General features: G+C 54.1%; 1 protein-coding gene across 1 annotated transcript; it reads right to left on the reverse strand.

Moving 5' to 3' along the window:
* Positions 1 to 656: 656 nt before the first annotated feature.
* LOC127766015 (uncharacterized) lies at positions 657 to 3,764 on the reverse strand. The gene is made up of 2 exons (XM_052291012.1): positions 1,434 to 3,764; positions 657 to 1,192 (listed from the first exon to the last, which is right to left on the reverse strand). The coding sequence occupies exons 1-2, from the start codon at positions 3,691 to 3,693 to the stop codon at positions 888 to 890; spliced, it is 2,565 nt and encodes an 854-aa protein (XP_052146972.1). The 5' UTR covers positions 3,694 to 3,764; the 3' UTR covers positions 657 to 887.
* Between the last annotated feature and the right edge of the window lie 8,305 nt (positions 3,765 to 12,069).

A 12,069-nucleotide genomic window follows, 5' to 3' on the forward strand; every position in this document is an offset into this window, starting at 1 on the left:
AGGAGGAGCGCTACTAATTCCGTAGCGCGTCTGTGGCGCTATGTAGCGCCACCGTGTGTGTATGTGTCTATATATATACACACACACACACACACATATATATCATGATATTTGATGTACTAGTATACATTAACATACTCACTCCGTCCCATAATATATATTTCACATCCCTCCAAAATCTCTTATATTATGGGACGGAGGGAGTATATATAATGCATTTATGTCTTGTCAAGCTGATAAATCAATCCTATCCTCAGTTTTAAGGACGAACGAATCTCAAATTAAATTGATACTAAGAAAATACTTTTATTTTGGAAAGAAATCTATTTGAAGTCAAGTTTATTATAACACTTAATTTTAACTTGCTGAGGATATTAATTACTCCCTCCGTCCCAAAATATAAGCATTTTCTAGCTATGAATTTGAACAACTATGTGTCTAGATTCATAACTAAAAGTTGCTATATTTTGGGACGGATGTAGTATTAGTTAGAGCACTTAAGTTAGTTACATTTATTTAAGGAAAAATAGCAGCCAGCAGGAGCAATATCGAGAATACCACAACAATATCATCTGTCATGTAATCATTAAATAGAGAATTTGCTATGCCTCAGCAATTTCTCTCTTCATGCACAAAATGGCAAAACAAGAACTTGGTAATTAAAAGGGATCCATTATCCATAGTGTTCAGTCATGTCTTGCTAAAAAAATTAGAAAGGAAAGAAATATATTACTGGGACTGACTACTGAGTGCTAGCTGCAGTTTCTTCATTACTGGCCTTCCACAGGCTATTTAATTATGATCCCATTTTCACTAGCAAGACTGCTACAGCCTATTATAACTGTACAAATAATATCAGGAGTTCAAAAGTACGACCATCACTGAAGTTATACATCAAGTTTTGAAGGGTTCCTATCCCTCAATTGTTCCTTCAGATGTTTGATTACTCTTTCCAACTCAACCTTTTGGGCTTCTCGAGCTGCAAACGATTTCTCAATCATTTCCCTCGTCCCAACTTCCCTCCTTGGCTGGTAAACTCCATGATCTCTATTCATGTCACTTGCATCTCTTTCATGAGCATTTTTCAGCAACCAAATTTTAGTAAGATAGTACAGCGTTTTTGTAGAAACTTTTGTCCTGACCAATTCAGTACTTGCATTTACAAGAATATCAGAAGAAATGCCATTGTTTCCTACAAAAAAGAGATAACAGGGATGCATTAGCTTCTGCTCAAAAAAACAGGGATGCATTAGCAAATATCGTGTAATGTCGTGTAATACTGGTAACTCTTCTTTCATCTTAATGAAATTTGGTCGGCGTCATTCCGCCGACCCGGCAAAAAATAGCAAATATCAACTTGTGCTATCCTGTTTGCGTTACTATACATGGTAACACAGATTAAGATATCCAAACTGTTATTGGAATTATTATACCTGAGTTCTTTCTGCTGATTTCTATGCAATCTTCTATAAGAGAACCTGCTGCTGCTTGATTTGATGTTGAATCATCTTCATTTTCTTTTTCAGTACCTTTCAAAGATGCTAATTCATCCTTGTCTGTCTTGGCTCTATTATCTCTCTCTAATGCAAACATGCATGTTCCCATATCTTCAGTTGATTGCTGTTGGGGAGCAGCACCCAGCAGAACAGCATCAAGCTCATAACCACAATTGCGTTCCATCATAACTTCATCACTTGTCACTAGAATGTCTTCAGGTGTTGGCAGCATGCCAGCTGTTGTTGCAGCTTCAATGGCTTCATTACTGCCAGTACTAGCTGCACTCTCAACGCCATGATGTATCATTACTTGTCCAGAGTTGCAATTGTTTGCCTCATAGGCACTGGCATGGTCTTGTGCTTTCTGTTTACTTTGTAGGAGAGATATGTGTTGTTCCATTTTGGTGACTGACCCACAAAATGATTCATCAGCTGAACTATCCAAGACTCTCATTGAATCAGATAAGTATTGCTCAGCATCTTGTTGCACAATCATACTGTTATCCTTCCCTCTGATGAACTCTGGGACAGAATACTTCACAACGTCTGCGATTTGCTCTTGCCTAGCACATTGTACCATAATTATATTGTTTAGCCTCTCAATCAGAGGAATCTCATCCAGTGGATCCTCCATGGTACCAGGTAAAGGCACACTGGTGTCAACATGCTGCTTTTTGCAAGAATTAGCCCCAGAAAGCTCTTCAGTGTTTCTTTTCATTGGAATAAAAAGGGAATGGGGTTCTCTTGTGTTTGCATAGTTAGAAACATCAGTAGAGCAAGCCAACGAATATGGCTCCCACCATCGCGCATACTCCAGTGTCACCCCAAGCTTATAGTGTGGAACAACCAATGCAAACTTTCGATAGCCAAACGTATATGTTCTCCATGCCATCTTCCAGTTTGAGTTAGCGCGAGCAATCGTCCCAGGCACATCCTGATCAAAGCCAAACTGCCTTGCAACACGATGCGGATTGTATTGCTCAATGCAGCCCATGCCGACGAGCTCACATTGGCGCAAACATCGCGTAAAGGATAACAGCGTATTACTTGTCATTACATCCTGGACAACCCAAGTGCCAGCCTTAGCTTCCTTGGGTGGCAGAGCCATGCTGCGACTCCCGTATGGCCTCCACTCAAACTTGTCCGGTGACATGAACACGCCATGAACAAACTGGGGGTCCAGCGCCTTGTGGACGCCGTGCCACCGAGCAGCCATTGGCACACGGCAAGCATCAGTGGTTGCAGGGGTGGTGGTGGTCGCCATGGCAGGGCGGAGCTGAGGGAAGCGCTCCCAGACCCAGAGGAGGAGAATGTGCATCGGCGCCGTCACCTGGAGCACCTCCTCCTCCCTGTCGCGCAAGTCCAAGAAGCGCTTGAGCGCGGAGAGGTCGCCGTAGATGCCGGCGAGCGCGGCGGGCGCGAGCGCCACGCGGATGCCCCGCGCTAGCAGGGCGGCGATGGGGAACACCTGAGGCCCAACCACGTCGAACGGCGGCGCCGCGAAGACGAAGAGCGACAGCCACATGGCCAGAAACGCCCCGTGCTCGATCAGGTCGGCGCCGGCGCTGGCGGCCGTCTCGTCGTCCTCCTCCTCCTGGCGCTTAAGAAAGTACTGCACCCACCCAGGATAGGAGGGCTTCTTGTACTTGCTCCGGTGCAGGGCGCTCCGAACGGCCATGAGCGCGTCCACGTCCCCGACAAGAGCGTCCGGCAGGCGCGCCCGCACGGGCTTGCCAAAGAGCGGCAGGCCGGCGAGCACGGTCATGTCCTCCAGCGTCACCGTGGCCTCGCCCCACGGGAACATGAACGTGTTGGTGTCTGCGGACCAGAACGCGGCGAGCTGGAGCAGCGTGCCCTCGTCGCGGCGTACCCGGTAAGCCGTGGCGAGAATGGCATCCAAGATGCCAACACTCCGCCACAGCGGCTCGTGGCGCGGGCGGAGCCTGTCGACCCACTGCCTCCACAGGCCAGGGGAGCCAGCCCAGCCCTTGAACTCCACCACCCGGAGGAGGCCGTGGTGGTCAGGAACGGGGCCGCCACTGCAGAGCGGGGAGGAGGGCATGGGCGGGGGCCGGCCACCGGCGGCCGCGCGGGGGAGGAGGAAGTGGGCCGATCGGAAGGCGGGGCGGGAAGGGTCGCCGTCGGAGACGATCGGGACGGTGGATTCTTGGACCAGGAGCTCTTCGGTGCCGGCCATTGCGGCTGCGGAAAATTGGTTTGGTTGGGGTTTTGGTGAAGTGTGAGGAGGAAGGAACCGAGGAGGAGGAAAGGAAAATGGGGGGCGGATGTGTGTGACTGTGTGAGTGGGGACTACTGCTAGTACTCCTGTCCTAGTGTGGACAAGTGCGAGATTGTAGGTACTTCGTCTCAACTCTCAAGCCATTATTGATGTGAGCTTCCTTAAATGGGTATTGCTAGTAACAAAAATTACTTTATATATTTGAGTGGTACTTGTTGCCTTGTACTCCTAGGGCTTTTCTGTTCCGTATGAGAAAAGACATTTATCGAATAGGCAGCTGTCGGCTCCAAAACATCCAGTGAATTTAATAGCCAATTCATACAATAGTTACCTATAAACATATACTACACAATTAATATCTGATCTTACCTGTCACACATATGTTTTGAAGTCCATGCTGCAGCTGGCTACAAATATGTATCCTGTTGCTTTTCTCTCTCATTTTTTATCTCCTCGAAATATGTTTATAGCTAGCTTATATTCCGCTATTGTACCTGCTCTGATATTTGTGGTCAAAGCGTGGGTCTATTCCACGTGAGACTGAACAAGAGACGTTGCTAGCTTGCTCCTTCCGTTCCAAAATAATTTATTTTTTACTCTTTTCATACATAGTAATAAAAAAAGATAGATCTGAATCACACCCCTAAACTATTAGGTGAGTATGAATTACCCCTAAAATCCAAAAACCAAATATATTTTGCCCTCAACTATCAATACGTGGCACTCTAGTCAGCATTTTTTTAAAAAAAGAAGGAAAAAGTATGAATTACCCCCCTTAACTATAACAGTCGATCGAATTACACCCCTAAACCACAAAACCAGACATTTTCACCCCCAACTATACAAACCGGACAAATAACCCACCGACTCAATCCGCGGTGGTTTTGATCCTGCGTAGCAGTCCAGTCAGCATTTTTTAAAAAATGGTGGGCCACACATGTCAGTTTTCACCCTCTCTATCTCTCTCTTCTCTCTCTTTCCAAATCCTATCTCTCTTCTCCCTCCCCTCCCCTCCATCCCCACCGGCAGCGGCAAGCTGAGGATGGCGGCACGCAGGGGGCAGAGCCAGTTGGGGGTGGCAAAGGGGGGCCGAGGGCGGCGGTGGTCGGCGACGGAGGCGAAGGCTGACCGGGCGCGCGATGGGCGGCAAGCAGCAAGCTGATGGTGGCTTGGCTGCGCGCGGGCGGGTGGCGAAATCTCGCGCAATCCCGTCGCACCGTCTGGGAGCCGCATGAGCCGGTGAGCGCCATCGCTCGCTCGAGAGCGTCGTCGTCTTCGAGCTTCTACCGCGCGGCGCCGTCGCGGGCTCCTCCTCCTCGTCATCACCGCCGCAATCGGCACCGCCTCCTGGTTGTGATGGACCGCACGATTACCGCACGCCGCTGTCCACCGCACGTCCCTATGCTCCGCTGCCCATCGCTTGTCCCCGCACTTCGACCGCCAGTCTTTCCCCGCCCGTCCCCGTGCGCCACCGCCCACCGCCTGTACGCCGCCACCTGCCCAAGTGCTTGCACGAGAGAGAGAGAGAGAGCAACCGGGAAGAGAGAGATCGAGGACCGATTCTCCCTCCCTGCCGTTCCCGCCACCGCTCGCCTAGCTGCGCCCGTCGCCGCTCTCGCCACCACTCGCCCAGCGCGCCCACCGCCGCTCGCCGTCGACCAGTTCCAATCCTTGCCGCGCTTGCCGCCGCTCGCCCAGCTGCTCATGTCCAAGTTCCAACGCCAACAGCACACATAGATAGAAGTGACTTGTGGGCCCTATATTTTTTTTTGCTGATTGGATTTCCACGTTGGCGCCACATGTATGCCACGTTGGATCAAAACCGCTCCAGATTGAGTCAGGGGGGGTAATTTGTCTGGTTTCAATAGTTTGAGGTTTAATATGTCTAGTTTTGTGGTTGGGGAGGGGGGTAATTTGTACGATCGCAATAGTTCGGGGGGTAATTTGTATTTTTTCCAAAAAAGAATCAATGAGCCTCACCTGATAGTTTCACCCTCTCTCAAGCAAAAAAATGTACAACTCACACTCCAACTTCGATGTGTCTTGGATCCTTTGAAAATTTTTCCACCCCCACTTTCTCCCTAGTCCCCTCTCTCTCTCTTTCTCCCCTTACCTCCATCTCTCTCTTTCACTAAGAGGGGGAGCGCCAAAGAGGGAGTCGGACGAGCAGAGGCAATCCACGGCCGCCGGCGTGCGGCTTGTCCTCGGCCTCCGCCGCGAGACGACGCAGCCGCTGGCGCACCTCCTCTACGGTGGTTGACGGGGGGCGGGGCGGAGGCAGTCGGGGCGGTTGAGGGGGAGCTGCCGTCGGCGTCGGGGGCATAAGTAGTCGGGGTGACGGATGGGGAGCTGCCGTCATCGGCGAGGGTGGAGGCAATTAGGTTGGCGGAGGGGGAGGCGGCAGGCAGATGCAGAGGGGGGAGGGCAGCTCTAGGCGCAGAAGGGGTAGTCGACGACGGTGGCTGACGGGGGAGGGGTAGAGGTAGTTGGTGCAGCGGAGAGGGAGCCACCGTCATTGGCAGGGGTGGAGGCAGTCGGGATGCGAAGCCGGAGCCAAGGACGGTGACCAATGGGCCGGGTCGGTGGTAGAGGCAATCGGGGCGGTGGAGGGGGAGCCAAGGGCAGCGATCGACGGGGGCGGGGGTGGAGGCAACTCGGGGCTGCCGGCACGCGGCTCTTCCTCGGCCTCCGCCACGAGATGCACGCACCCGCTGGCGTGCCTCCTCCACGGCATCTGATGAGAGAGAGAGAGGTGTGAGAGGGGAAATAGATAGTGAGGAGAGAAGTATGACAGGTGGCCGGTCCCATTGATTTTTAATAAAAGAATTGCTGACTGGACTGCCACACAGGATCAAAACCGCTTGCAAAGCTGCTATTGTTTTCGGGTTTAGGGGGGGGTAATTCGTACTCACCAAAAAGTTCAGGGGCTGTAATTCGGACTTTTCCCATAAAAAGAGAAGGAAAAGTACGAATTCCCCTGAACTATCATGGTCGACCGAATTACCCCTGGAACTCAAAAAACAAACATTTGACACCCTTAGCTATACAAACTAGACAGATTACCCCCCTAGCACTATTGTAGGCGGTTTTGGGATAGACTTGCTGGCGTGGCATTTCAGCGTGGAAAAAATATTTTAAAAAGTAATGAACCCACATGTCAGTCTTTATATCTCCTCTCTTTTTTTGTACCTCCTTCCTCCATCTCTATCTACGGCGGCGGCGGCGGCGGAGAGAAGCCAAGGGCGGGCCGGCTGGCGTTGTCCGCGGGGGAGGTCGAGCGCCACCTCTCCTCCTCCTCTTTATCCTCGCCGTCCTCATCACACCACCTGCGCATCCGCCTCTAGATCTCCTTGCCCCCATTGTGATCGGAGGTCCACATCGTCTACGAGGGGGACGTGGATGTGTTCTACGGGAGGTGGTCACGCCGTGACCGTCCACCGCGGCGCGCAAATGGTGGGAGCAGTGAACTCCGGGAGGGAGCCGGAATGAGGCAGAGACGAAGGATGGCGAGAGGGAGTGGGTGGTGGTGGAGGGAGTTGGAGGAGGCGGAGACGGAAACGAAGGAGGAGGGGATGGAGGCAGGAGGGAGGGAGGAGGAGCAGAAGGTGGCGCGCGGGGTGGTAGAGGGGATGGGGGAGGGGGAGGGGGAGTGGAGGTGGATGGGGAAGGAGAGGAGATGGAGGCGGACAAAAAGAAGTCGTTTGGGAGGATGATGCAGTGGCGATGGAAGGGGTGGCGGCGTCACCATGGGGGTTGGAGGGAAGGGAGATCAGACGGGGGCAGCTCCCACCTATGGGTTGTCGGCAACGCCGTCTGGCCTTCGCTCCGCCTCCGGGCCCCCCACTCTAGCTCCCTCCTGGAGTTCGCCGCTCCCACCTCCACGTCTCGCGCCGCCACCCACCGCGTGCCCGCCTTTGCCCGCCGCTCGACTTGCGGTCATGCTCGACGACACGAGAGAAAGAGAGGGAAGAGGAGCTATGACATGTGGGTCCCACCACTTTTTTTTTAAAAAAAGAAAATGCTAACTGGATTGCCATGCACACGCCACCTGTTGACGGTGGTTATCGATCAGTTTCGACCGTCAATATTACCAAAATAGAGGAGAACTAGTAATGCTTGCAATGCATATACATGTTAGAATAATAATATTCCACTAGTATTAGGTTCACTAACCTTTTGCAGAGAATAACCATAAAGTGGAGGAGAATCGACATCAACTCGAACGATAAATCAATCGGACGATGTCGAGAATCAGTCTTATGCATGAATGGGCCAAGAACTTAGAATTGACATGATGAATTGGGCCAAAATTTACAAGTCTGTGAAAGAGAGCAAAGGAGGAGGCCACCTGCCGATTTTGGGCCAGGTCGACCCAGCCCATGGTTTGGCCAAACCCCCCACAGCGCGACTCGATCCAGGGTTCTCCTGGATGGCTGAGATGACTCCCCAATGATGGTTGGTGGGTATTACCGACCTTTCCAACTGTCACAACCGTCATTCTCAAGTTATAAAAAGAGCTCTCATCCTCACTTCACTCACACACCTCAAGCAAAGCTCTCTCATATTCTCTCAAGTTTAGTTTAGTAGTATTAAGCTAGTGGAATAGGAATAGAGTAGAAATCATGAGTCCGGAAGTCTTCGGAAGAGTTCGGGTATGGCTCTTGTCGGAGATATGGGCATGGGGGTATGTGAAGTAGAGGGGAATTACTTTCCCTCCTGTCACATGACTCTGCAGGTTAGCCCCGCTCGCGCGTCATGCGAGTCGTGGAAGCGGCGGCCGGGGGGGAGGGGGGGGGGGCTCGGGGCATGACGTCACCCCCTCGGGCTCTCCCGCGGCTTCACCCCGAGGCCCTCACCCGGTCACCACGCGGCAGAGGGAGAGAGCAAGAGGGGAGCACAGGCTGAACAACCATAAATGTGCGACGCCCCAACTGTCCCTCACCGCATTTAATGCGGTAAGGGCAGACGTGCGGCGTGCCTAGCGAACCCCTGTCCATCGGATGTGACCGGTCTGTGACCGGCCCGTCTCCATCACATCCGATGGATAGGGCAATCATGTCCTCACATCGCCCTTGTCCCCGGCGGAGTGGGGGTGGGTATGACCCGTCACATCCGAGCGCCGCTCGAGGAAGGGCTGTTGCGTGTCATCGTTCATTTATGAGGGAATGACAGGGCTATCCCCCGCGTCAGGCGGGGGACGGCGCCGGGTTCCACTCGAGAATCGGTTATTGCTTAGCTTCGGGAGAAGGCCCGGTTTAAGGCCCGGGAGAATCGGTTATTGCTCGTCTCCTTCCGGCGGGCAAATTCTGACGTTTTCGCATGGAAGCCGTCGGATATGCTCGGGTCCCCAGGGAGGTGATCGAGCACCGCCTTGCCGTGCGGCCGGATGCGCGACCTGTCCGGCAGAAGGTGCGGCATCAAGCCCCGGAGTGGCAGGCCTTCATCAGGGAGGAAGTGGCGCGGCTCCTGGAGGCTGATTTCATTCGCGAGGTAATCCATCCGGAGTGGCTGGCAAACCCGGTGGTCGTCCCGAAGGCCAACGGCAAGCTACGGATGTGCATCGACTACACCGACCTCAACAAGGCATGCCTCAAAGATCCCTTCCCTCTGCCACGCATAGATCAAATAGTCGACTCCACTGCGGGGTGCGACCTTTTGTGTTTTCTAGATGCATACTCTGGGTACCATCAGATTCGTATGGCTAGGGAAGATGAGGAAAAAACTGCCTTTATTACTCCTGTGGGCACCTTTTGTTACACAACTATGCCTTTTGGGTTGAAGAATGCAGGCCCTACTTTTCAGCGCATGACTCGTATTACTTTAAGTAATCAGATAGGGCGCAATGTAGAGGCATATGTCGATGATCTAGTGGTAAAGACGCGCCACCAGGACACGTTGCTACAGGACCTAGCCGAAACTTTCGATAGTCTTAGGTCCACGCGCGTAAAGCTGAACCCCGATAAGTGTGTGTTCGGTGTGCCAGCGGGCAAACTTCTCGGTTTTCTAGTCTCTTCCCGAGGCATATAAGCAAATCCTGAGAAGATACGTGCGATAGAGAGGATGCACCCCCCCAGCAAGCTTAGGGATGTGCAGTGCGTCGCTGGATGCATGGCCGCCCTGAGTCGATTTATATTGAGGCTGGGTGAGAGGGCGCTGCCCCTATTCAAGCTCCTCAAGCGCTCCGGGCCATTTGTATGGACGGAGGAAGCTGAGCAAGCTCTCAATCAGCTGAAAGCTTACCTCACTTCCCCCCCATCTTGGTAGCCCCGGGACCGGAGGAACCATTGCTACTCTACTTGAACGCGTCCCCCCATGTGGTGAGTGCCACCCTAGTAGTTGAGCGTGAGGAAGGCGAACGAGAGGGCCCTCCGGCTCGCGATGGCCCCTCATCCCCCGAAGGTCTAGCGCCCAAAGCTTCCAGCCTCCGGGAGGGCCCCGAGGTCCCCAAGGGAGGAGCGAAGGCTTTGGCAAGTGGCCCTGAGCTTGATGATCCCGAGGCAGTCCGGGATCCCCCCAGGACCACCGAACAGGTGCGCCCCGAGTCACCAGCCCCTGAGAGCACGAATCGGCCCCGCCGAAAGGTGCAGCGGCCTGTCTACTTCGTCAGCGAGGCACTCCGAGATGCGAAAACACGGTATCCGCAGGCCTAGAAAATGCTTTATGCTGTCTTGATGGCCTCGAGGAAGTTGCGTCATTACTTCCAAGCGCATCGGGTTTCCGTAGTGACGTCATACCCTCTTGGCCAAATTTTGCACAACCGAGAGGGTACTGGACGGGTGGTAAAATGGGCCATCGAGCTGGCTGAGTTCGATCTGCACTTCGAACCGCGGCATGCGATCAAGAGTCAAATCCTGGCTGACTTCATCGCGGAATGAACCCCGGTGGACGAACCTGTTCCATCCGATGTCCCCTTCTCCCCCGGAGAAGAAGAGGATCCAAACGCCGACATTCGCGGCGGGCACTGGATTATGTATTTCGACGGCTCCCTCAACCTTCAAGGTGCAGGTGCCGGAGTCACGTTGACCTCGCCAAACGGGGATGTCCTCAAATACGTTGTTCGTCTCGACTTCCGGGCCACGAACAACATGGCAGAATATGAAGGGCTCCTCGCGGGATTGAGGGCGGCAGCCGGAATGGGCATCCGCCGTCTCCTGGTCTTAGGTGACTCTCAGTTGGTCGTAAATCAAGTATCCAAAGAATATCAGTGCACCGACCAGCAAATGGAAGCATACGTCCGCGAGGTACGGCGCATGGAACGCAACTTCGACGGACTTGAGCTCCGGCACGTGCCCCGACGCGACAACACGGTTGCTGACGAGTTGTCGCGTGTTGCATCGGCACGAGCCCCCACTCCCCCCGGGGACTTTCGAAGAAAGGCTTGCGCAACCATCGGCGCGATCGAGCCCTTTGAGGGACCCCAACGACGCGCCCTTCGGCCTAACCCCTGGCGACCCGCGCCCCTCGGGGCCCGAGGGGGTCAACCCCGACCCCTCTCGTCAGGTTGTGTGGATGACCGACATCCGGGCGTATCTCGACGGCAATACTCATCCTGAGGAACGCAGAAGCTGAAAAGCTCGCACACATCTCCAAGCGGTACATCCTCGTAGAGGGGGCCCTCTACCGGCGTGCCGCGAACGGGATACTCTTGAAGTGCATTTCTCGGGAGCAGGGCATCGAGCTCATAGCCGACGCCCATCAGGGTGAGTGCGGAGCCCATTCGGCCTCACGAACTTTGGTCGGAAAAGCCTTCCGGCAAGGTTTTTATTGCCTCATGAACTTTCGTCGCCGTCGTCGCCCCCGCTTCCGCTCTCCTCGTCCGAGGTAAGCCCGGAGGTGAACCGGGGGGCCGACCCCTCGAAGCTCGAGACGATCGCGTCGGCCGCCTCCCGGACTTGCTTCCGGGCCCTTGCTTCGGTCCATGGGGGAAAATCTTCAAGCGCACTCCACGGCTCGAAGTCGGGGTCGCGCGCTTGGTGGCTCGCAAGGACCAGCTCCACCGTAGCCCGCGCCAAAGAAGCCGACGAAGACTTTATGGTTTTGCCGACCTCCTCCTCCAGCCTCTCCAGGTCCGCCGCCAGCCCGTCCAGCCGAAGCGCGAGTGCCGGCTGTGTGGGCGGAAGCTTGCTATCCCGGCGCGCGGAGATGCCGACTCGACGCCCCGCGCGCTCAAGTCGGTTGACTGCGTCGGAGAGCTGCCCGGGCCCGAGCTCGTTGGTGAGGCGGAGGGCCGCAATCTCCCCAGTCTCATCCTGCACCAGGCGCTCCAGGTCCGTGAGGGTACTTCGAGCCGTGGCAAGCTGGCTCGCCAACTCCGCACCGCCGGACGGCCCGCTC

Source organism: Oryza glaberrima, chromosome 3, assembly GCF_000147395.1.
Source record: "Oryza glaberrima chromosome 3, OglaRS2, whole genome shotgun sequence".
NCBI classification, from domain to species: domain Eukaryota; kingdom Viridiplantae; phylum Streptophyta; class Magnoliopsida; order Poales; family Poaceae; genus Oryza; species Oryza glaberrima.

Excerpts from the sequence above, each read along its gene's own strand:
- LOC127766015 (XM_052291012.1), bottom strand. The coding sequence starts at position 3,693 with ATGGCCGGCACCGAAGAGCTCCTGGTCCAAGAATCCACCGTCCCGATC. Across the intron at positions 1,193-1,433 it reads AATCAGCAGAAAGAACTCAG|GAAACAATGGCATTTCTTCT; the intron begins GTATAATAATTC and ends TCTTTTTTGTAG.